A 25,657-nucleotide genomic window follows, 5' to 3' on the forward strand; every position below is an offset into this window, starting at 1 on the left:
ATTCCTGGGTTGGGAAAATTCATTGGAGAAGGGATAGGCTACCCACACCCCAGTCTTCTTGGGCTTCCCTTGTGGCTCAGCTGGTAAAGAACCTGCCTGCAGTGAGGGAGACCTGGGTTAGGAAGAACCCCTAAAGGAGGGAAAGGCCACCCACTCCAGTATTCTGGCCTGGAGAATTCCATGGACTGTATAGTCCATGGGATCACAGAGTAGGACATGACTGAACGACCTTCACTTTCACATGGTACAGTATAATGTGGGACAGTGAGAAAAAAAGGATCCCTTGATAACAAAGTTTTTTTCTGACAGAACTCATATTCAAGTAAGGAAAACAGGACACAATAAAGTAACATGTAATAGCCACACAGAATAAAACCAGTGTAAAAAATTTGCATCCATATTAAAGGAATGCTAGAATTAATGTTTAGAATAAAATACAATTAGAAAAGAAAAGCATCTGCAAGAAAAGAGTTGTAAACTATATTCAGAAAGAGATAATAAATTTGATTTGTTCCTCCAAGTCAAACTGGCTCCTCCAAGAATGGAGTGGAATATGGGCAAAGATGCAAAACTAGCATTAAAATACTGAAGTATTGGACTGGCCAAAAAGTTTGTTCGGGGTTTTGTGCGATCTTATGGAAAAATCCAAACAAATTCTTTGGCCAACCCAATACACATCCATCTTAAATCTTTAAGGGAATAAAATTGTATATATATGTATTTACACATATGTATACATAAAGCACACCTATAGATTGATAATACTTACATGACTATCTTTTTCACGTACTTGAAAAAAAGTGGAAAGTTATAAATAGAAATACCTGGCATTTCAAGAAAAATATGGCTATAGTTAAAAGTGTGAATCTGATTTTTCTTTGGATGGAAAAATGGAAAAAAACATCTGACTCATAAATTTGATTTGAGCCATGTTCCTTAGTTACATGGTTGCTGATTTTTCTCATATTGACAGACATTCTTTCCACTTGATTTTTTTTTTCAAATGGTTTACCTCACCTTTGGACCACAAGGAAGAATAGCAGGTGGTGTCCCATACAGTCATATGTTTTTATTAAATTTCTTATGAAAACCTAAGGAACTTATGCTGATCAAAGTGACAGGTGGAATCCAAAGGGCCTCAAAGATTTATAGATAAAATCATCTAAGCTATAAATATACCCATTCAGCTAAAAAAAGGATCAGGAATAAAAGGCAACGATTGGAACAGGTGGAAGAAGGCAGCACAGAAAGTTAGCCATGAAATTAACTGCAGCAGAAACAGGAGAAAGAAAGATAAGAGGGAAGTAACGAGGCCCCTTCCGTAAGGCGCAACCAAAGATTCAGTGTAGAATGGTGAAGAAAGTGTTGAACTGCAGCCCTGAGTAATGATGAAGAGCACATTAACTTGGATATCGGATGACGTCTTTAGAAAGTATTATAAAAATCATAAAAATATATTTAGTAAATCTGGCCACGATAATCAGGGGCTATATGTCTTATTCCTTTGAAATCTAATATGTGACCTCTAAGAACTCTGACCAAATTAATAACCTCTCTGAATAGTCTGCTGTGTCTCAGGCAAACTGTCAAGGCGCTGGTTCAGTGTCAAATCAGTAGAGAAAGCATCCTTTTATGAAAACACCATTATCACACCCTGTAGAAGTGGCAGATGGTATGGCTTCAGATTGAGATTACTTCCCTTAAGTGTTAAATGACAGAGCATGATAAAATCTGTGATGGCACCCAAAGTTGAGGTCTAAATATAATAATCATCTCTGCTGCCATTCCTAGCGCTTCCAAGTGATTTTTTATTTTAATCATTTAAAAAGAAAAAGGAAAAAAGGTTAAGTCACAGATGAATAGCTTCTATTACTTTCATTAAAAAACTTTAATACTAGCTTTTTAAAGCTCTCTTGAGTACTGTTTTTTTTGTTTTCTCATTTAGTTAATAACTATGAATGAAATTCCAAAGGATTTTAGACAATAGAGCTGAAGTTGTCACTACTGTTCTTATTAACTTTCAGATGCAATTGATTTTGGAAAACAAAAGCTACTTTAAGAAGTACAACCACAAAATAGAAACAAATATTTAACAAGTAACCTACAAGTAATATTTTTAGTAGGTACTTGGCAGTATGTAAGGATTATAAGAGGTTTAATATTTCCTGAAATTAAATCACATGAAAATATTTATGTGACTTATCAGAGTTCTTCCATTCATATCTATCATTTTAAGCTACATAAACAAAATACATCAAATTCAATCATTCACTTGACAAATATTTACTGAGTATTTATCACATGCTAGATAATATCTTAAAGACCAGAGATACGGCAGTGAAAGAAAAAGAAAACTCCTGCTCCCATGAAACTTACAATGTAGGGATGTAGGCAGAACATAAATAATTAAATATAAATACATCAGATACTGATAAATGCAGGGAAGAAAAAAAATGAATTGGAGGTAAAATTACAAAGAAGTGGGTCATGGAAGGCCTCACTGAGAAAGAAATAGTTGAGGAAATTATATTTTATTTTATATTATTATTTCTCTTTTTCTCCCCTAGGCTACAGGATCTTAGTACCCAATCAGGGATGGAACCTGGGCCCTAGCAGTGAAAGCACACCCAAGTTCTTACCATTGTACTGCCAAGAAAATCCTTTGAGCGGCAGGGGGCGGCACAGGATTTTAAATATCTCTTTAAAGGAGGCAAGAGAGCTAGCCATGTGGAAAACTGGGTAAGGTGAGGGTGGGAAGGATTTCAAGAAGGAAAAATGGCAAGCCCTGAGGCATCAGCATGCCTGCCTTTACTCAGAAAAATAGCAAACAAGCAGTCAGTTGGTCTGGGGTCTTTTTCTGCTATTGCCAAGGACTAACTTTTATTCTCTGCAGGGCTTCCCACTTGGCTTGGAAGGTAAAGCATCTGTTTTCACTGCAGGAGACCCGGGTTTGATCCTCTGGAGAACGGAATGGCAACCCACTCCAGTATTCTTGCCTAGGAAATCCCATGGACAGAGGCGGGCTACAACCCATGGAATCACAAAGAATCAGACATGACTGACTGTCTAGTGCTTTCACACTTTGACTTTTCATTTTAATTCTGCATGAAATGATAAGCCCTTGAGGATTGTGAGCAGAGAAATTACCTCACTTACAATCATTTTAGCCTCGGTGCTGAGGACAGACTAAGGGGGCACAAGGGAGGAAGCAGTCAAACTAGTTAGGAGACAATGACAATAATAAGGGAGAAGATACGGGAAGTAATAGCAGAGGCAATGAGACGTGCCTAGATTCTGGATATACTCTGAAGTTAAAGCTAACGAGTTTTGTAGGTAGTGTGGGCATGGAGTGATAATGCCAATGAGTTTCACCTCAGGAACAGGACAAATGGGGCTGTCATTTACTGAGATAGGAAATCCTACAGCAGGAGCAGGTGTCAGGGAGGTGGGAGGTCAGGAGCCTAATTCTGGACTTCTCCAAATGCTCTGCCTATTACAGGTCTATGTCAAGGAGGAGGCTGACTACCATTCTGGAGTTCCAAGAGATACAGACTCAAAACGTAGATTTGGGAGTCACAGATACAAGAAGAAGAACCAGAGGAGGTCATCAAGGGAGTGAAGATAATAAACAGTACCTAGGAAAGCACCAAGCCCTGGAGTACCATAAGGTACAGAGGTCAAGGGGAGGGGAAGAAAGAAGCCAAGAGAGGTGCGAAGGGGCAACCAGTGAGGTAGGAAGTAAGCAAGGAGGGTGTGCTACTCAGGAAACAGAGGGAAGAAAACCATGGGATAAAGATGTTCAGTGAACTTATATGGGTGCAGAAACTATTTTCTACTCAGGATTATTTTCTTAATCGATATTCTCAAATATGTAATTATAGGACCAACTGATAAAATCACTGAAAAGGCAAGTACTAGGGAAATGGACCTGTGGTATTACTCCACAGGAGATGCTACTTAGTATCTGCTCTAATCAATCACTATTTTCTAGATTCAGTTTTCCACTGCTTATGAATTTACCTAACTATAATCAAAGAGCTCATATCAACTTGCAACAGAAGTATCATGCCTAAAAAAGTATCATGACTGACAACTGACTTCATAGAATGTATCTAATAACTTACCTGATATATAAATTAAGTCATTTCCTATTATTCTCAGTACAATTGCCTGTTTCTATCATTGCAATTACCATAAATTGCATTCTTTCATTTCCTTATTTGCTTGTCTATTATCTGACTCCTCTAGTAACGAAGCTATGTGAAAGGCAAAGATTATTTTTGTCTGATTCAGTCCCGTATTTCCAGCACCAAACACAGTGCCTGGCTTTCAATAAATGAACAAATGGGTCAAAACAGTGAGAAAGAAGAAATGGTTTAACATGACATTTTTACTGGAGAGATCGAGCTTCTTTTAGTGCATGGTTTCCTGAAGCAACTCAATGTTTGCTCCAATGGTCAACGTTTCCAAAGCAAGAATACTATGCAGAGGCTAGGATTTGTCTGTCACGTGACTTAGAATATCAGAAGTATGGTCCCTCCTAAGACTCTAGCACGTGCCTTTATTACAAACCTCAGTACTTTCTCCTGCTCAGTTTTTCTCTTTATCTCAGCATTACTGTGACATGGCTCTCAGATTCCCCATTGTTGTCCCAGGGATTGTCTCAGCTACAGGGAGCCCTAAACCATAGGTCATGCTCCTTCTCAGGGGCACCCACACCCAACGACTAAATGATGCAGGAACAGGAAGGCTTGGCCGTCTCAGGCAATGGAGGACTACTCTGAAAAGCCGCTGTGGGTCCAGAGTTCTCCATGGGGCCAGAGGAAGGTGTCTTGTGCTCCATCCCAGCTCAGTTCTGTCCCTGTGCCCATTTCTTCTCCCTCTGCACCCCTTCCATGGGAGCTGACCTCTAGGGCACTTCTTACAAACCTCTTGAAGACCAAAGTTTGCTTCCAAATATGTCCCAGATAACCTAATCTGTGACCGATGGTACCAGGAGTAGTCCGAGAAAGCAGGTGATAGGATGGGGCTGCGGAGCTGAATCCCTAGTTGTCTGGCTGGCAATAAGGACCCTAACCCCAGGGGAACACAGAGAAGCCCAGGCACAAGGTGGCCATCCAACAGTTAAAGCTCTCGCCAGGGACAGGTTGGGCTGATGTATCAGCAGAAGGGAACAGTGTGGCTGGAATGATATTTGAGAAACAGAAGAGAAATAATAACTTTAAGGACAATGGGCAAAGAAAATAAAAAGCTAAGGGCAATACGTGTATAACTGATTTACTTTGCTATATACCAGAAACTAATACAACACTGTAAATCAACTACACTCCAATAAATTTTTTAAAAAGAAAAAGAATGCATTTGGAAATTTGAAAGAAATAAAAAAGCTAAAAGCAAATAACCACCAACCTGAAAGCCAGAGAAACTCTCTGGTAGATCTGAAAATGTTATCAGGTCTTTAGGGCAGAAAAAGCTAATGACCGGGAGCTGGGATTAAGTGTCAAAGCAGTCAAATACTCCCAAACCTGCAGGCACGGGAGATATGCTAAGTCAACATCCTGACTGGAAAAGACCAGGTTCCTGCCACGTGGCACAAGATGTCTTACTCGATACCTCCCCCAAATCTTGAACTCTCGAATTCCCCAGAACTTTCTGAACCAATGTAAGTAGCCCTGCCCCGTCTTTCTCGGGGAGGATGTAGGTAGAGGCTTCTCCCCAATAAGACAACCTGTCTCTCCCTAACCCCCCCATCTGTCCACCCCCACCTCCTCTCCAGACGCTCAGGCCTATGTAACTAGGGTTATATCATAATATAACCCACATAGGGTGATGAGGCCTGAAAAAGAAAGACACTATTTGAGGAAGGAACTGAAAGATCTAACAAGTTCACATTAGCAAGGAGAGTACATGTAAGATTAAATACTGAAGGTGGTTGATCAAAGGGGCTGGAATTTAAGATTAGACAAGGGAGAGATTATCCATGTGAGGGCAGGTTTCCCTTGTAGCTCAGTCAGTCGGTAAAGAATCTGCCTGCGATGCAGGAGACCCATGTTTGATCCCTGGGTGGGGAAGATCCCCCGGAGAAGGAAATGGCAACCCACTCCAGTATTCTTGCCTGAAGAACTCCATGGACAGAGGAGCCCAGCAGGCTACAGTCCATCGAGTCACAAGAGTCAGACACGACTTAGGTACTAAACCAGCACTACCACCACCATCCATGTGAGGGCATCGTCCTGAGAGGCAAGACAAAACCAGCAAGAATCTCAGGAAATGTGCAAACTGGCTACTACGATGGTACCTAACAACAAGGATAAAGTAATAGCTCATGCTAAATGTGAAATGCCAGAAACTCTATGGCAGGGGTCAGAAGAAGGGTGCACGGGTTGAGAGAGTATATTTTGGGGTGCACATGCTGCATAGGGCCAGAACCCCATCAGATGGAGATACTCCACAGGAAGGCCCAGAAAACACACCACAAAATGGCAACCCACTCTAGTGTTCTTGCCTGGAGAATCCCAGGGACGGGGGAGCCTGGTGGGCTGCCGTCTCTGGGGTCGCACAGAATCGGACATGACTGAAGTGAGTTAGCAGCAGCAGCAGCAGCAGCAACCTAAGTTGCAAGGAAGGTACTAGAGAGATGACATCTCCTTTACTAGGTTCTGAGTGGTGGCTTTCTTCTGAAGACCAGAAGCGACAGAGGGAAGGTATATAAGAGAAATCAGGCTCATCAACAGCAACAGGGATAACAGAACCAGGTGAAGATCAGAAGCCACCCAGAAGCCAGGTGGGCACAATTATCCTGAGAGTGGCAAGGCTGGTGTGTGGGGTGTGTTTGACCCACAGAGTTATTGACACAATTAATAAAATACGGCATCCCAACAAGGTGACTATTCAACATGTACATTCAAAATAAATCAAAGATGAATGGCCACAAAAGTGGAGGGTAGTTCCCCCAATAATGTCTCAATCACTGACTCAGTTTCCAAATCTAGCTAACTTTTGGACCTAGAACTCACTGACTGAAGAAGTCTAGTCTCCAGAGCGAAGGACCATGTGACATCATAACAAGAATACAAGGTAGTAATTCCCCCAACTTCCCCCAGAGACCTACAGCCCTTTAATCCAGCAACTGTGCACTGGGGAGACAGACTACTCACACATTCTGAGGGCACAGAGCAGACAGAGATACTAGGAGACCTGAAGCATCAATACGCTGTCAGTCCCCGTGGTCTAGCTCGTTAACGGGCCCTGGGACCACAGACCCACATGGTGGTGATTTCCTCAGCCCCTACATACAGAACCAGGACAGAAACCTACTTGGTGGCTGCCGCAAAACGCGTAGCAAGTCCTTGGCCCGTGAGCTAAGAGCTAATTGTGGAGAAAGCCAAAAGGAAGAAATTACAACTGCCCAACCCAATCCTGACAAGAGGTAAATTAGAAAACCAACGTAATATTGGTTGGGGAGTGGGGAATAGAAATTAGTTTTCCCTCGGGGTCTATAGAGACAGCATGAAAGTGTGGTCCCAAGGGCTGTGGGCAGGTCGACACTGTAGTTCAACTTCTCCTTCATCCACTTCTTTTCCTGTTCTTTCCCTTACAAAAGGGTAGATCCCAACTGCACTCCTTAATAATGCCATCTAGAATCTGATTCCTGGCTAAGCCAACTCCTAACAGGCATCTGCCACCGTGAACGTAAGCTACATTTCCTTTTTAAATAATTTTGGGTTTATCTTCAGGATTACGTCCCGATTTAATCTGGTAGCGGTAGTAGGTTTCGTTTCGAGAAAACTCTTCCCAAAGTGGAGTTATGCTAGAAAGTATCTTTGAAAAGTCTGTGGGGTTTTTCTCTGGGAAGAGCCCAGAAGTGTAATTCCTGATTTATAGTTGGTCTCTGCATTTTAAATTATTGTTGACTCTGGTCAATCCCTATTTCTTATTATAGATCTTAGGTAACTTCTCAATTCAATGTTAAAAACACACACACATAGTTTTTCTGATTCTAGATTGACAAAGCTCATTCAAAATTAGCTTTTCATCCAGAAAGCTTTTCACTGGTTATGGAATTATTTCTCTTTTTGTTTCTGTGGAATTATTCCTCTTTTATTTCAACAGGATAAGTATATAGGCCATACACTTCTCTTTTTATTTCAACAACATTTAAGTACATAGGCCATATATGCTATATTCACGACTCAGCAGTTTCTCGGTAAGTATACTGAAGTCACCCATATAAAGACAAATTTTATTTACACGAACAGACAAATAAAAACAAATATGCTGAGAATTTCTTTTTCTTTTATGCCACCTTGCAGCATTCTCTATACAATCTCTTGATTAATATTGCTACCTACAAAGTTACACATAATTGCAAAATCTTATTTAAATTTTAAAGGGTAAGAAATTTTAAATATGAAAAACTTCTAGTAATTAACTGTACCATGAATTCTTGAATTTTAGAGTTGCTCAACTATGTCTATGAGTAAGTACAATTTAATTAAATAAGTTAAATAATAATAAGAAATAAATCAAACACGGGTTTTAAAAAGGCAGTTCATACTAACTGCTAAATGTACTTTGCACTAAAACCTTGGGTAACAAGACATTGAAACTATTCTAAATATTTTGTAAGCTGATGACAGCACTTTCTGCTATTGAATTCAACTTCTTCAAATTAAACCTTATAATAAAAAGAAACCAGAAGTATGTCTATAGTTACAGTTGATGCCAGTGATGAGTTCATTTCTATGAAAAACCAAAGCAACATATATGTTTTTAAATAATACATGGTTTCTGTGGCTACACAGAGACAAATGGGACAAAATTCTGTTAATGTGACAAAATTCTCTCAGAATATGTTACTAAATTATGGCAGAAGTCTCTACTTTGAAGGAGAAAAAAACAGAAAAATTTATAGCAGCCTTTGGTCCACAATTAAATGAAGTATTCAGTGAAATACTGTATTGCATCTTAATCAAATACAGTAGACTTAATCAGAGATTCGTGGATGTTGCTTCGTTCTGGACCCTGTGGATTGCACTAATTCATGCTCACTTCTCTGCCTCTCCTACCACAAAAGAGTTAGATTCACCCAGGAAGATGATACAAGACCAGATTTTATCAGCAGCCAGGAACAAAATGCAGACTGCCAACAATCATGAAAAGGCTTACTCAGGTAATTCAGTCACTGGCCCCTGCCTCAGTCACCATAATTATGAATCCCAAACTAAAGCAGCTGAAGTTTCTTGTAAGAAAAAAGTATCTTCAGGGACAGAAACACAGATAACTTTTGGGGGGACAGACACATGACATTATCATCTGGTAAGCGATATTTATGAGGATATACATACATATATTTCTATCGAATAACTTATAATTATTAAACATATTGTACCAAACTTGAACATTTTTATAGTTTTTTATGTTAGATTATCTTTAAGTTTTTGAAATCCAACTTAAATATAGACAAAATAAAGATTATACATACTTGAAAGAAACTGCCTCCATGAATTCATCCAAAAAATCATCATATTCAGGACCTCTCACTCTTCTCTGCCGTAGTCCAATGTACAATGGATCTTTAAGTAACTCCTATTTTTAAAAAAATTACCATAAATATAGAAACAACTAAAGGCAAATCATTACTTTTTCTGAGTGAGCCTCAGTTTTCTCGTATGTATAAGCGTAGAAATTTAAATAAAATCTAGCTATACTGATTCAGAATTAACCTACAGTTATTATTTAGTATTATATATATCTACAGTGTTAATAAGAACATGAAATATAATTACTAAACATTAAAAGCAATCTTACATTTTCATTGTTATTCTTAGGTCTTATTCTTGAGGAAAGAAAAGGTATTACAATCTCTCAGCTGTGCTAAATTTAGATTTTACAGGCGAAGTTTACCACCCAGAAAAATAACAAAGTTTTGAAGTATCATATTAGCTTAGTAAATGGAAACACAGCAATTCCTTTCTTAGATCTATTTTTTGTTTTTGAAAGAAAAATCTTAAACATTTTGACTATATCTTTAATATGATTGTTGACTGATGTTATAAACCTTTTAGTCTTAAGATTTTTCTTAAACTTTTAAAACTTTACATAGTTTAAGTTTTTCCAAAACTAATATATATCAGACAACACTACTGTTTATGCTTTAGAATGGGTAATTTTATTAAATCAGTTATTAATTGAGGTATAATTTATATACAGTAATACACACACATTTATAACAAAAGCTCTCAGTAAACTAGGAATAGAAGGAACTTCCTCAACCTGGGCTTGCCAGGTAGCTCAGACGGTAAATATCTGCCTACAATGTGGGAGACCTGGGTTGGATCCCTGGGCCAGGAAGATCCCCTAGAAAAGGGAATGGCAACCCACTCCAGTATTCTTGCCTGGAGAATCCCATGGACAGAGGAACCTGGAGGGCTATAGTCCATGGGATTAAAAAGAGCTGGACACGACTGAGCAACTAAAATTTTCTTTTCTTTCTCCAACCTAGTAAAGAGCATCTGTGCAAAACCCACAACTAACAACCCCTAAGATTGGAAACAAGACAAAGATATTTACTCTCATTATTTCTATCAAATGCTATATATACTAGAGATCCTAGCCATTACAGTTATGCAAGAAAAAGAAAAAATAGGAATAAAGATTGGAAAGGAAGAAACAAACTGTTTTTATTTGTACACACATGATCATGTACATGGAAATACTAAAGAATCTATGCAAGAAATCCACTAGAAAAAAATATGTGAATTTAACATGAATGTAGAATATAAGGTCAATTTACATAAAGCAAATATATATCTATATACTAGCAATGAATAGTTGAAATTGAAATAAAATACATGATTCCACTAACCACAGCACTTCAGAACACGAAATTCATAGGGACATATTTAACAAAATATGTGTAAGGCCTATATACCAGAAACCACAAAATATTGCTAAAAGAAATTACAAAGACAAACTTTTTTGGGAAAAAAATGGCAATCTGTGTGATAAAAAAAGAAACAATGTACAAAACTATCACTTTCAGTAATCTAGAAAACAGAAAAATGGACTTATAAATCTGACTAAAAAGATTTTCAGGAATAATGTTGAATGTATAAATTGGCTGCATGCTAAGGCTAAAATGGATAAGAACTACAGAAGGAAATGTCCCGTCTCTGAGAAAAATTTAAGCAGAATATAGAGGGCACAACACTTGTCTGTGAAAGATTTCTAAAGTAAAACAAGGCCAGCAGCCAAAGATCAAATTAAGTGTGTGACTGTAACAAGTCTTTTAGAGCCTCTGAATGATTTAAAGTGGAGCCTAAGCGACTCAGGTTCAGTGGGGCTGGTCCACAGCACTCTGCTATGCCAGCCAATATACAGAGAAGGTCTGTTTTGAAAAGGACTGTGAGCAGGGCCTTTATCTAGCGGAGGAGACTATAATCTAATACACAGAAAGCTAAAAAAAAAAAAAATGTAAGGGTACTGCACTGCTTGGGTTAATCGACACAGGGACACTTCGAAATGAAATACTTCACTGGGTCCTCAACTATCCACTGGCAAGAAGCTTGCTGAGAAAGTTAATCAGGATGCAACACAGCTATTTCTTATGGAAAAGGAAGACTATCTAAGAGGATATAACCAAGAACCTAGACAGCAGAGCCAAAAGCCTAGGAGAACAATGAACTACAGAACCACATTCTGAGGAAATGAAACTGGGCCCGATTCAAAGAACATTCCCTGTCCCTCAAGTAGGTGGCCTGGCAACTCGTCCAGTACAAATTCAGAATTGCTATGAACCACTTAGTGTTATATGATTCTTATCACGGCCATTCTGGATGGGAGTGTTTATTGTGGGGGTTCTGTCCTTGCCATCCACTGTATGTCTGGTATGTGGGAACAGATAAGACCAGTCACACACCACGGAGCGAAACACAAGAATATTCATTTGCATCTAGACCTGATTTAGATGATGGGATTCTGAACTTTGGGCCTGCTGTTGCTACTGGGATGACATTTTTGGAAACCTAGGATGGATACAAGCATATCTTACCTGCAGAGTGTGAACAATGTGTGAAGAATCAGAATCTATAGGAAGGATGAGAATCTATACATCCCAAGCATTCCAGCCTCCCTAGCCATCTCAGGGAATCATGATCATTAATAAAATAGTAACTATTTTAAGTCACTATGTTTAGATAGGTTTGTTATAGATAAACAATATGATTTTGCAGGTACACTTACGTTATTAAGAGGGTTAAACCATGTGAATTACCTGAGTTGGAATTTGCTTAAAGCCAACAGGAATTATAGTCCAGGTCACATCTGGTGTCTTAGAGTAATTACTACTAGCATTCTCTCTCACTGTGACACTGCCTTGGTTTGGCCAATACATTTTGTTGGTCATCCCACTTATAATATAGTGCACAACAATGAGTTAAGGTTTTCTGGCAACCTGGAAGTTAACATATCAAATCATAAAAACGGATTTCACATGAAATGTAGAATCTGAAACTGAGTGCTGTTGTAAAGCCCAGCTGTTCCTTGAAGTCTAAAAACTTTAAACAATCTACTGGCAGTCTTCTGAACAGCTGATGTTGAAGTGCCAATGAGCGATTAACGGCTGCCAGAATTAAAATACTTTCTCCATGTCTGGGATATATTTGGACTTCTAAAATGTGAATCAGAAAAAGAACACAATTGAGAAAAGATGTCACACGTTTCCCCTTCTTTGTTCTCTCATTCTTTCCCATGCTAATAATTAAAGTATATCATAAAGAAGCCTGGCTTCAGTGAAGTGTCAATTATGAAGATCTATGAACAAGATAGCTTTTGAATTAAATCAGGAAGTTAAAAATTCTTCTAGCCATAATGTCTCTGTCAAAAATTACTATTCGTTTTTTAAAAAAAAATTATAATTAAGGCTTCAATAATGAGTACATTCTTGGAAAGCTGGCTGACAAAGAAATAACATCTACAAAAAGCAATTTAACAAGATTATCCCATTTTCATAATGGCTCCACGGACCATGTAGCCTGGCACAGAGGTGACATTAATTTGTTGGATTAAAAGTTTCTCGCAGCCAAGAGTAAACACTTAACAGATGTTTGTTGGAAAATAAATGAAAGACTTGGTATTAAGCAGACACTTAAAAAAAAAGATAGACCTTCTTTAACAAGATGGGACACGTGCAATGCATTTGTTGTCACTGAAGACTTACAAAGACTTAGGAGCATGTGAAAAGGAAAAGCATTAGGGAGAGTAAAGAACAAAGCATATGGAGACACAAGAAGAGTTCCTAGAGGAGATAAGGAGTGCATATATTGGTAACGTTAATTATTTGACTTCTTAGCACTGCCACAATTCTGAAACCCTGGAAATTCTGATTTGAATAGTAATCACTGTTAACTTTCACCTTGTTCATATCTCTCACATTTCTACCTTTCTCATCTAAAATTTTTGAGAATTACAAAATATTTTCTTAAGATTTTAAGGCTTTAAAAAAATCATTACAAAAAAACAGTACTTCCTATGAGAAAATTTGAGAGCACCAAAATGTAAAATCAAAACCAAAGAAAACCAATAAGCTCTACCCATTCAGAACTACCCACCACTAGCACCTTGATGCATATTCTTCCAGGCTCCTCTCTCTACATCTCTGCATGTACAATATTATCTGTCCAAACTGGGGACAATATCATAGACTGTTTTATAACTCTTTTTCACATAAGAATATATTGTAAAAAGTCTTCACATCACTCACTAGATGATTATTTTTAAAACTTGTGATCTGTATTGGAACTATACCTTTCTATAAAGGATGAATAAATTTACAATCCCCCTACCCCACTGACATAAAAATATGTTCCTTTGTGGCAGCCAAAGGAAGAATTTTATCTTTCCACATATATATGTGTGTATATATATGAAATATAAATGTAAAATATATAATATATAAATATATTTTTGTAATGTTAAAGTAGTATTCACTTATATTTCTTTTCTAATAAAGAAAGCTGAGTGCCAAAGAATTGATGCTTTTGAACTGTGGTGTTGGAGAAAACTCTTGAGAGTCCCTTGGACTGCAAGGAGATCCAACCAGTCCATCCTAAAGGAGATCAGTCCTGGGTGGAAGGACTGATATTGAAGCTGAAACTCCAAAACTTTGGCTACCTCATGCGAAGAGCTGACTCATTTGAAAAGACCCTGATGCTGGGAAAGATTGAGGGCAGGAGGAGAAGGGGATGACAGAGAATGAGATGGTTGGATGGCGTCACCAATTCAATGGACATGGGTTTGGGTAGATTCCAGCAGTTGGTGATGGACAGGGAGGCCTGGTGTGCTGCAGTTCATGGGGTCACAACAAGTCGGACACAACTGAGCAACTAAACTGAACTGAATATCATTAAACATTTTTCATAAGTTTATTGACCATTTTCACGTCATTTTAAAATTACCTGTAACCATGTTTTCTTAGGTAATTTGTATATTGCATATTTAACATTTTCTTATTAACTTAAAAGTTTTCTTTGAATCTAAGAACATTTTAAATCTTTATTTGCCGTAAATGTTATGAATATTTTCCTTTTCAGCATTTATTTTTAAACTATATTTATAACATATAGATAATCATATTCTATGCTGTGATTTACTCATTCTTTTCAAATAAAAGACCAAATTCTGCAAAGAAATTATATAAAATTTTTGTTGTTTTGCTGTTTCATGCCATCAATATGATTAAGCAATATAACTGCCAATGGTCATCAAGAGTCTAAAGCAATACTTAAAGTGTCAGCATGCGTATGAGCCGGCATGAAATGTTAAAAAGCTGTGGAAATAAAAATGACTAAAATTTGACTGTGATTCAGTAAGTCTGAATCAGAGCCCAGGATTCTGCATTCTTAACACATCCCCTCATTAATTCTGAACGGAACATTCAAGAGACATACACTGAGAACCACTTAAATTATTAAGCTAAAATAAAAGTATTCTACTTCCCTAAAAGTTCCCATCTCAGGTCAATTTTTTTCTATTTCAGTTTATATAACAGGCATTTCTAAGATATATCCCACACTTCAAGGGATTCCTGAGACTTAAGAGTGCATCCAAGGCATCAGTGTTGTGCTTCAGAAAGCAGATGAATAAATCCTTGATATAAGCCACTGTCGCACTCATTTAGAGAGGGTGAGCTAAGAGGAGACAGTGGAAAAGTAACCATGTGACAATACAAACCAAGTCAGGCAGTGAGGATTATCTTCTCTTCTCTGACTTTACTATAACGATTAGGAGTCATTCAAATGCAGGATCACTTATCTGAAGTGGCAAGCATAACACGAAAGGACAAAGATAAACAGGGAGGAGGCTTGAGAGACACTGACAATCTAGCTGGGACCACGTGGTAGACAGAGTAGTGAAATGCTCCTCCCCGCAAACCTATAAACACACTATCTTATGTGGCATAAGACCTTAGATGTGATGAACGGTGAGTCCTTAAAAGTGAAAACACCTTTTCTGGCTGTAGTCAGAGAAAGAAACGTGATGACAGAAGCAGGGTCAGAGCAACACTGCATTGCCAGTTTTTAAAACAGATACAGGGGGCCACAAACCAAGGAAAACGTGCAGCCTCTCAAGTTGGAAAAGACAAGGGTGTGGAACTCAGCCCTGCAGACATCGTTCATGATTTCAGCCTTTTGAGACGTGCCCTCTAGCATTATAAGGTCATATATTTGTGCTGTTTTCAGCCACTAAGTTTGTAATAATTTGTCATGATAGCAACAGAAACCTAATACCAGCCACATTCTAATGTCAACACTGACTTCTGTACATGAGCTGAAAAATACACGGCAGGTACATATAACAGAAAATCTATAAGGTTTTTATTTTGTTCAGTTTCTCTCCAACAAGCTGCTTCATGCCAAACATAAGGAGCTCTTTCCAGAACACAAGTAGGAACCTCCTCAGTGGAAGAGATTTCAACTTTGTGACTTCAAGTTCCATCACAAGATCTAGATGATTCTAGATCTTGATACACTGTACACATGATCTGAAGGCCAGACTGAATATAAAACCAGATCAGAAAAGCTGAGACCTGGAGCAATGGTTTAATAAACAGAGACTGACTACGTAGAGACGATAAGCTCCCATACATACTGAATAGGAGTATGAATTCTCCAGGGCCTCTTGAGAACTGATCATGCGTTACAGGCTCAACTGGGTTTGCAACCTCCCCCAAATTCATAGGTTCAAGTCCAAATCCAAGTATCTCAGAATATGACTGTATTTGCAGACAGGGTCTTTAAAAAGATAATTAAGTTAAATGATGTCACTACGGTGGGCCCTACTCCAACATAACTGGTGTTCTTCTAAGAAAAAAAATTAAGACACAGATACACAGAGGAAATAACCATGTATAGATACTGAAGGAAGACAAGCCAAGAGAGAGACCTTAGAAGAAACTGACTGCTGATACCCTGATCATGGATTTCTAGCCTTTAGAAATGTGAGAAATAAATGTTATTGGTTAAGCCACCCAGTTTATGGTACTGTTATAGCAGCCTTAGCAGGCATACCCCACGTGGCACAAGCAGCAGTGTTTAAGACCTAACAACACATGGAAGAGCGTGCAGGGTCCACAAGGCACATTTACTCACATTTTTAGTAAAATATCAAGCTTTGATATTGGTCACTTACTTAAAAGACAAACGATAAACATAACTTCCATGAAAAGATCTGTCAACAACAGGGAAAAAAATAAAGTATGGGTCCTCTTAAAAGATAAAAACAATTTACTTCAGGTAAAAGATAAACTTTTATACATACACACACACACACACACACACACACACACACATATATGTGTGAACTCATGGACTTGTAGCTTGCCAGGCGCCTCTGTCTATGAGATTCTCTAGGCCACCATACTGGAGTGGAGAGCCTTCCCTTCTCCAGGGGATCTTCCCAACCCAGGAATTGAACCCAGATCTCCTGCACTGCAGGCAGATTCTTCATCATCTGAGCCACCAGGGAAGCCGCTATGAAAAGATTTGGCGACAACAGGGAAAAAAATAAAGTATGGGATCCTCATAAAGTGAAGTAGAAGTCGCTCAGTCGTGTCTGACTTTGTGACCCCATGGACTATACAGTCCATGGAATTCTCCAAGCCAGAATACTGGAGTGGGTAGTCTTTCCTTTCTCCAGGAGATCTTCCCAACCCAGGGATTGAACCCAAGTCTCCTGTATTGCAGGCAGATTCTTCACCAGCTGAGCCACCAGGGAAGCCTGTTCTCTTCAAGACAAAAACAATTTACTCCAGGTAAAAGATAACCTTTATATAGCAACTGCTTTACAAGTAAATTAAAGAAAACATGGACTATGAAATAACAGATTAAAGAAAAGGTGAAAACACAATCATCCTACCTAAACAAATGCTTTGCATTATTAACTTAAAAAATAAGAGTATATTTTAGTCAAGCGCTTCTGTAAACTTCGAGTTGTAAGCTGCAGAGATTTAAGAAGTCAGAAAGTGAGGACTGTCTTACCAATCAGCTGTTAATTCCTTTTCCAGTTTCATTACTACTCAATATAGGTATTTATGATAAAAGAAGAAAACATTTGTAAAATAATTTATTAAAAAGGGATCTAATCCTCAAGAAATGTTCTAGATTCTGGAAAAAAAAACCTAAATGTTGTGATCAATTAATTTTGTATTTTTATTATGAAGTATAAAACTGAACAGAGAGCCACAAAATGGATGAGATTAAAAACTGCTATAACAGATATTTTGACTACAAGTGGGTTTCCCACATGTGAAAGTAGAACAAAGAATGGCAACATAAAAACTACATTTTCCACAAACCCATCAACTCAACCATATTTTACTGAAGTAGATTTTTTGTCTTCTCAGTAAAGTAGTAGTGCAAGGATAAAGAGAATAGAATGTCAATATGTGTCCAAGATAGGGGAATAAGAAGACCCTAAACTCACCCCCCAGACACACCAAAATGACCATTCTTTACAGAACAAGTATCTGTAAGAAAGACCTGAAGTTTTACAGAAAAGATTTTCTACAAAGAAAAAGACAGGAAGAAGTACACTGAGACAGATGAGGGGCAGAGACAAGACAGTGAGGACCCATACCCCTATGTCAGCCACCAAAAATAGGAGGAATGTCACGTTCAGAGGTTCTTCCCAAGGAGCAAGGGGTCTGAGCCCAGGAGTTCTGTACTGCAAAGATGAGTCCCCAGAATATCAGGCTTTGAAAACCAGTAGGTCTTCTATCTGGGAGAGCTGGAAGGCAGTAGGAAACGAACTTGGCTCTTAAAAAGTATAAGCAAAGTTCTCACACACTCCAATTTCCTGTCCAGAGGCAGCAGTTTGAAAGCTGGGCTGGGTCCAACACACTTGTTAATCTTAGAGAGCCACCTAAATATGCAGGAAGCAATTGGAACTGCCCTCAGGAAAAGAAGTGCTGGCAACAGCCACTTGGGAGAGCTCATTCTATGTTAACACTGGCTCTGGCAAAGCTCCATTTTGGTCTCTTCCTGCTAGCTTATTAACACCAAGGTCAAAGCCCCATACTCCAGCAGGCCAGCATTAGCCACAAGTTTCCCAGCTGCACAGCCAGCAATGTAGAGACCCGGCCTCACCCACCGTGGCAGCAGGCCGGTGCCACCCTGTGTCATGCAGCCAAATGCACAGGAAGCCTACTCTCCTGTCCAGTAGGCCTAGAGCCACCTGTGAGGCACAGCCTCACAGTCAACCAGCGCAGGAACCAGCCCTGACTACCAGCATGCCCACAGGAGCTGACCCTGTCAAAACAGAAGGATGCACCCAGTCCACACAGGGCATACCCTTACAACATACAGCGCTGGTAACCAGAGAGAAGACTGCTGCTGGGTCCCCTAGGACATCACCTACATAACCAGATATAAACATGCCAACATCTGTTGGGCCATAGAGAAAGCAAAGAAATTCCAGAAAAACACCTCCTTCTGCTTTACTGACTACAATAAAGCCTTTGACTGTGTGGGTCACTACAAACTGTGGAAAACTCTTAAAGACATGGGAATAACAGACTGCCTTATCTGCTTCCTAAGAAAACTGCACCAGAGTCAAGAGGCAACAGTTAGAACCAGACATGGAACAACAGACTGGTTCAAATTGAGAAGGGAGTACAATAAGATTGTATATTGTCACTTGCTTATTTAACGTATATGCAGAGTGAAAGTGAAAAGTGAAAGGGAAGTCGCTCAGTCATGTCCGACTCTTAGTGACCCCATGAACTGCAGCCTACCAGGCTCCTCCATCCATGGGATTTTCCAGGCAAGAGTACTAGAGTGGGGTTCCATTGCCTTCTCCTATATGCAGAGTACATCATGCAAAATGCTGGACTAGAAGAATCACAAGTTGGAATCAAGACAGCTGAGAGAAATACCAACAACCACAGACATGTGGATGATACCACTCTAATGGCAAAAAGTGAAGAGGAACTAAAGAGCCTCTTGACAAGGGTGAAAGAGGGGTGTGTAAAAGCTGACTTGAAATAACATGAAAAACCTAAGATCATGGCATCCTGTCCCATTACTTCATGGCAAATAGAAGGGATATAAGTGGGAGTACTGACAGATTTTCTTTTCTTGGGCTCCAAAATCACTGCAGACAGTGACTGCAGCCATGAAATTAAAAGATGCTTGTTCCTTGGAAGAAAAGCTATGACAAACCTAGACAGCATATTATAAAGCAGAAACATCACTTTGGTAACAAACATCGACATAGTCAAGCAATGATTTTTCCAGTAGTCGTGTACGGATGTGAGAGTTGAACCATAAAGGAGACTGAGTGCCAAAAAATTGATGCTTTCAAATTGTGGTGCTAAAGAAGACTCTTAAGAGTCCCCTGGACTTGCAAGGAGATCAAACCTGACAATCCTAAAGGAAATAAATCCTGAATATTCATTGGAAGGACTGATGCTAAAGCTGAAGCTCTAACAACAACTGCGGCCACCTGATGTAAAGAGCCAACTCATTGGAAAAGATCCTGATGCTAGGAAAGATTGAAGGCAAAAGGAGAGAAGGGGATGGCAGTGGATGAGATGGTTAGATAGCATCACTGACTCAAGTACATGAATTTGAGCAAACTCTAGGAGAAAGTGAAGGACAGGGAAGCCCAGCATGCTGCAGTCCATGGGGTTGCAAAGAGTTGGATATGACTTAGCAACTGAACAACAACATGTGGTACTTAAATACATAAAACAAGTATTAACAACATAAAGGGAGAAAGCAACAGCAATAACAGTAAGGCATTTTAACATCCCACTTACACCAACAGACAGATCATCTACACAGAAAAGCAATAAGGAAACATTGCCCTTAAACAACACATTAGACCAGATGTACTTAATAGATTTATGAAACATTCCATCCAAAACCAGCATAATGCACATTTCTTTTCAAGTGCACATGGAACATTCTTAGGACAGATCACATGTTAGACCACAAAACAAGCCACAGTAAATTTAAGAAAACTGAAATCATATCAAGTAGATTTTCTAACCACAATGCTATGAGACCAGATCAACTACAAGAAAAAATGCAAAAAAAGCAAACACGTGGAGGGTAAAATATATGCTACTAAACAACTAAAGGATCACTGAAGAAATCAAAAAAGCATCAAAAAGTGCCTGGAGATAAATGAAAATAAAAACAAAATGATCCAAAACCTATGGGAGGCAGCAAAAGCAGTTCTTAGACGGGCGTTTATACTGACGCAAGCTTCCCTCAGGAGCTAAGGCAGCTCTCAAACAACCTAGCCTTATACCCAAAGGAGCCAGAAAAAGGACAAAACATCCAAAAGTTAGTAGAAGGAAAGAAATCATATAGGTCAGAGCAGAAATAAATAAAACAGAAACTTTAAAAAAAGATCCATGAAATTAAGAGCTGGGTCTCTGAACAGGTAAACAAAATTGATAAACTTTTAGCCAGACTCATCAAGAAAAAAAAATCCAGAAGGCCCAAGTCAATAAGGTCAGAAATGAAAAAGAAGTTACGACAGACACCACCGAAATATAAAAGACCATAACAGACTGCAATAAACAAATAAAATGGACAACTGAGAAGAAATGAATAAATTTCTAGAAAGGTACCCTATCCCAAGACTGAATTCGGAAGAAACAGAAAATGTGAACAGACCTAATACCAGTAATGAAACTGAATGAGTAATTTTTAAAACTCCCAACAAACAAAAGTCTAGGACCAGATGGCTTCAAAAGTAAATCCTACCAAACATTCAGAAAAGGTTTATACCATTTCTCTACAAACTATACCAAAAAACTGCAGAGGAAGGAACACTTCTCCAAACTCCTACAAGGCCAGCTTCAGTTTGACACCAAAATCAGACAAAGATATCACAAACAGGCCAATATCACTGATGAACACAGACTCGAAACTCCTCAACAAAATACTAGCAATCTGAATCCAACAATACATTAGAAGGATCATACACCATAATCAAGTGGGATTTATCTCAGGAATGCAAAGATTCAATTTCTGCAAATCAATCAGTGTGATACACCACATTACCAAATTGCAGAATAAAAACCATATAATAATCTCAATAGATGCAGAAAAAGCTTTTGACAGAATTGAATACTCATTTATGATAAAAATTCTCCAGAAAGCGGCCATACAGGGAGCTTACCTCAATATAATAAAGGCCATATGTGACAAACTCATATCCAACATCATTCTCAATGGTGAAAAGCAGAAAACATTCCCTCTAAGACCAGAAGCAAGACAAGGATATCCACTCTCACCACTTTTATTCAACATAGTTTTGCAAGTCCTAGCCATGGCAATTATACAAGAAATAAAAGGAATTCAAATTGGAAAGAAAATAGAACTGTCACTGTTTGTAGATTAAATGATAATATGCATAGCAATGAGATTTCCTAGGTGGCACTAGGGGTAAAAAACCTGACTGCCAATGCCGGAGATGTAAGAGGCACAAGTTTGACCCCTGGGTTGGGAAGATCCCCTGGAGAAAGGAATGGCAACCCATTCCAGTATTCTTACCTGAAGAAAACCATGGACAGAGGAGCCTGGCAGGCTATAGTTCATGGGTCACAAAGAGTTGGACACACTGAGCAACTTAGCACATACATAGCAAATTTAAAAAGTTCTATCAGAAAACTCCTAGAGCTCACCAAAGAATTCAGTAAAGTTGCAGGATACAAAATTAACACACAGAAATTTCTTAGATTCTTATATACTAACAATTAAAGATCAGAAAAAGAAATTAAAGAAACAATCCCATTTAGCATCACATCAAAAATAATAAAACACCTAGGAATAAACCTATCTAAGGAGGTAAAAGAGAGAAAGCTGTAAGACACTGATGAAAGAAATTGAAGATGACATAAACTGATGGAAATATATAATGTGTTCATGGATTAGAAAAATTAATGTTGTTAAAATGACAACATTCTGTGCCTATTCTACCCAAAGCACTGAATAGATTCAGTGCAATCCCTATCAAAATACCATGGACATTTTTCACAGACCTAGAACAAATTTAAAATTTTCTATGCAAACACAAAATAACTCCAACAGCCAACACAATCTTGAGAAAGAACAGAGCTAGAGGAATCTGGATCTCTGACTTCAGTTCAGTTCAGTTCAGTTCAGTCGCTCAGTCATGTCCGACTCTCTGAGACCCCATGAACTGCAGCACGCCAGGCCTCCCTGTCCATCACCAACTCACGGACTTCACTCAGACTCATGTCCATCGAGTCAGCGATGCCATCCTGCCATCTCATCCTCTGTCGTCCCCTTCTCCTCCTGCCCCCAATCCCTCCCAGCATCAGTCTTTTCCAATGACTCAACTCTTTGCATGAGGTGGCCAAAGTACTAGAGTTTCAGCTTCAGCATCATCCCTTCCAAAGAAATCCCAGGGCTGATCTCCTTCAGAATGGACTGGTTGAATCTCCTTGCAGTTCAAGGGACTCTCAAGAGTCTTCTCCAACATCACAGTTCAAAAGCATCAATTCTTCGGCGCTCAGCTTTCTTCACAGTCCAACTCTCACATCCACACATGACCACTGGAAAAACCATAGCCTTGACTAGACGGACCTTTGTTTTCAGACTATATTAAAAACTATAATAATCGAAACAGCATGATACTGGCACAAAAACAGATGCATAAATCAACTGAATAGAACAGAGAGCTCAGAAATAAACCCCACACACTTATGGTCAATTAATCTATGACAAAGGAGGCAAAAATATGAAATGGAAAAAATCTATTCAATAAGTGGTGCTGTGTAAACTGAACAGCTACATGTAAAAGAATAACATTAGAACATTCTCTACCATCACACACAAAAATAAAATCAAAATGGATTCAAGACCTAAATGTAAGACCAGAAACTATAAAACTCCCAGAAGAAAACATAGCTGGAACACTCTGACATAAATCATAATAATGCTTTTGAGTCTGTCTCCAAAAGCAAAAGAAACAAAAGCAAAGATAAACAAATCAGATCTAATTAAACTCGGCTTTTGCTCAGGAAAGAAAAGCGTCAACAAAGCAAAAAGATGACCTGCTGAATGGGAGAAAACATTTGCAAATGATATCAATAAGGGGTTAATATTCAAAATATAGAGGCAGCTTATATTAAAAAACGAATAACCTGATTATAGAACGGACAGAACTGAACAGACATTTTTCCAAAGAAGACATACAGATAGCCAATGACACATGAAAAGATATTTAACTTCACTAATCATCAGATAAATGCAAATTAAAGCCACAATGCGATATCACCTCACACCTCTCAGAATGGCTATCATCAAAAAGACCACAAATTACAAATGCTGGCAGGATGTGCAGAAAAGGGAACCCTCGTACACCACTGGTAGGAAAGTAAATTGGTGTAGCCCCTATGGAAAATAGAATGAAGGTTTCTCAAAATACTAAAAATAGAACTACCATATGGCCACACAATTACACTCTGGTTATATACCCAAAGAAAACAAAAACACTTAGCTGAAAAGATACATGCACCTCAAAGTTCCTAGCATTATTTATGACTGTCAAGGTTTGGAAGTTACGTAAGTATCCACAAGAGATGAATGGATAAAGAAAATGTTGCGTGCACGCACATGCATGCGCGCGCGCGCGCGCACACACACACACACACACACACAATGGAATAGTACTCAGCCATAAAAAAGAATGAACTTTTGCTTTTTATAACAACATGGATGGACTTGCAGGGTATTATGCTAAAGTGAAAGTGAAATAAGTTTGACAGAGACTATAAGATATCATTTATATGTGGAATCTCAAAATAAACTGGTGAACATAACGTAAAAGTAACAAACAGGTACAGAGAACAAACTAGTGATTATCAGTACAGGAGAGAGATGGTGCAAAGGACAATAGATAGGAGATTAAGAGGTCAAAACTACTATGTATAAAACAAATAAGTTACAGGATATATTGTATATCACAGGGAATATAGCCAATATTTTATATAATAATAACTATAAATAGAATATAACCTTTAAAGATTTTGAAATTGTGAATTAGTATGCTGTACACTTGAAAATTACATCAGTTCAGTTCAGTTCAGTCGCTCAGTCATGTCTGACTCTTTGCGACCCCATGAATCGCAGCAAGCCAGGCCTCCCTGTCCATCACCAACTCCCAGAGTTCACTGAAACTCACGTCCATTGAGTCAGTGATGCCATCCAGCCATCTCATCCTCTGTCGTCCCCTTCTCCTCCTGCCCCTAATCCCTCCCAGCATCACAGTCTTTTCCAATGAGTCAACTCTGCATGAGGCAGCCAAAGTACTGGAGTTTCAGCTTCAGCATCATTCCTTCCAAAGAAATCCCAGGGTTGATCTCCTTCAGAATGGACTGGTTGGATCTCCTTGCAGTCCAAAGGGACTCTCAAGAGTCTTCTCCAACACCACAGTTCAAAAGCATTAATTTTTTTGTGCTCATCCTTCTTGACAGTCCAACTCTCACATCCATACATGACCACTGGAAAAACCATAGCCTTGACTAGATGGACCTTAGTTGGCAAAGTAATGTCTCTGCTTTTGAATATGCTATCTAGGTTGGTCATAACTTTTCTTCCAAGGAGTAGGCGTCTTTTAATTTCATGGCTGCAATCACCATCTGCAGTGATTCTGGAGCCCAAAAAAATAAAGTCTGACACTATTTTCCACCGTTTCCCCATCTATTTCCCATGAAGTAATGGGACCAGATGCCATGATTTTAGTTTTCTGAATGTTGAGCTTTAAGCCAACTTTTTCACTGTCCTCTTTCACTTTCATCAAGAGGCTTTTTAGTTCTTGTTCACTTTCTGCAATAAGGGTGGTGTCATCTGCATATCTGAGGTCATTGATATTTCTCCCGGCAATCTTGATTCCAGCTTGTGTTTCTTCCAGTCTCAACCATACATCAATTAAAACAAAAATCAAAACCCTAAGGTATTCGGCAAAAGCATTTCTAAGAAGAAAGTTGATAGCAATATATGTCTACCACAAAAACAAGAAAAATCTAAAACCACCTAACCTTACACTGCAAGAACTACAAAAAGGAGAAAAAACAAAACCCAAAGAAGGAAAAAATCATAAAGATCAGAGCAAAAAT

The 25,657-nt window shown here is 38.7% G+C and overlaps 1 protein-coding gene across 1 annotated transcript in view; it reads right to left on the reverse strand.

Moving 5' to 3' along the window:
* Nucleotides 1-25,657, reverse strand: part of ME1 (malic enzyme 1) — a 182,494-nt gene that overhangs the window by 85,429 nt on the left and 71,408 nt on the right. The window contains exon 6 of the mRNA XM_052645595.1: nucleotides 9,485-9,588. Within this exon, the coding sequence (XP_052501555.1) occupies nucleotides 9,485-9,588 (104 nt within the window). The remainder of the gene's footprint in view (nucleotides 1-9,484; nucleotides 9,589-25,657) is intronic.

Source organism: Budorcas taxicolor, chromosome 9, assembly GCF_023091745.1.
Source record: "Budorcas taxicolor isolate Tak-1 chromosome 9, Takin1.1, whole genome shotgun sequence".
Classification (NCBI taxonomy): domain Eukaryota; kingdom Metazoa; phylum Chordata; class Mammalia; order Artiodactyla; family Bovidae; genus Budorcas; species Budorcas taxicolor.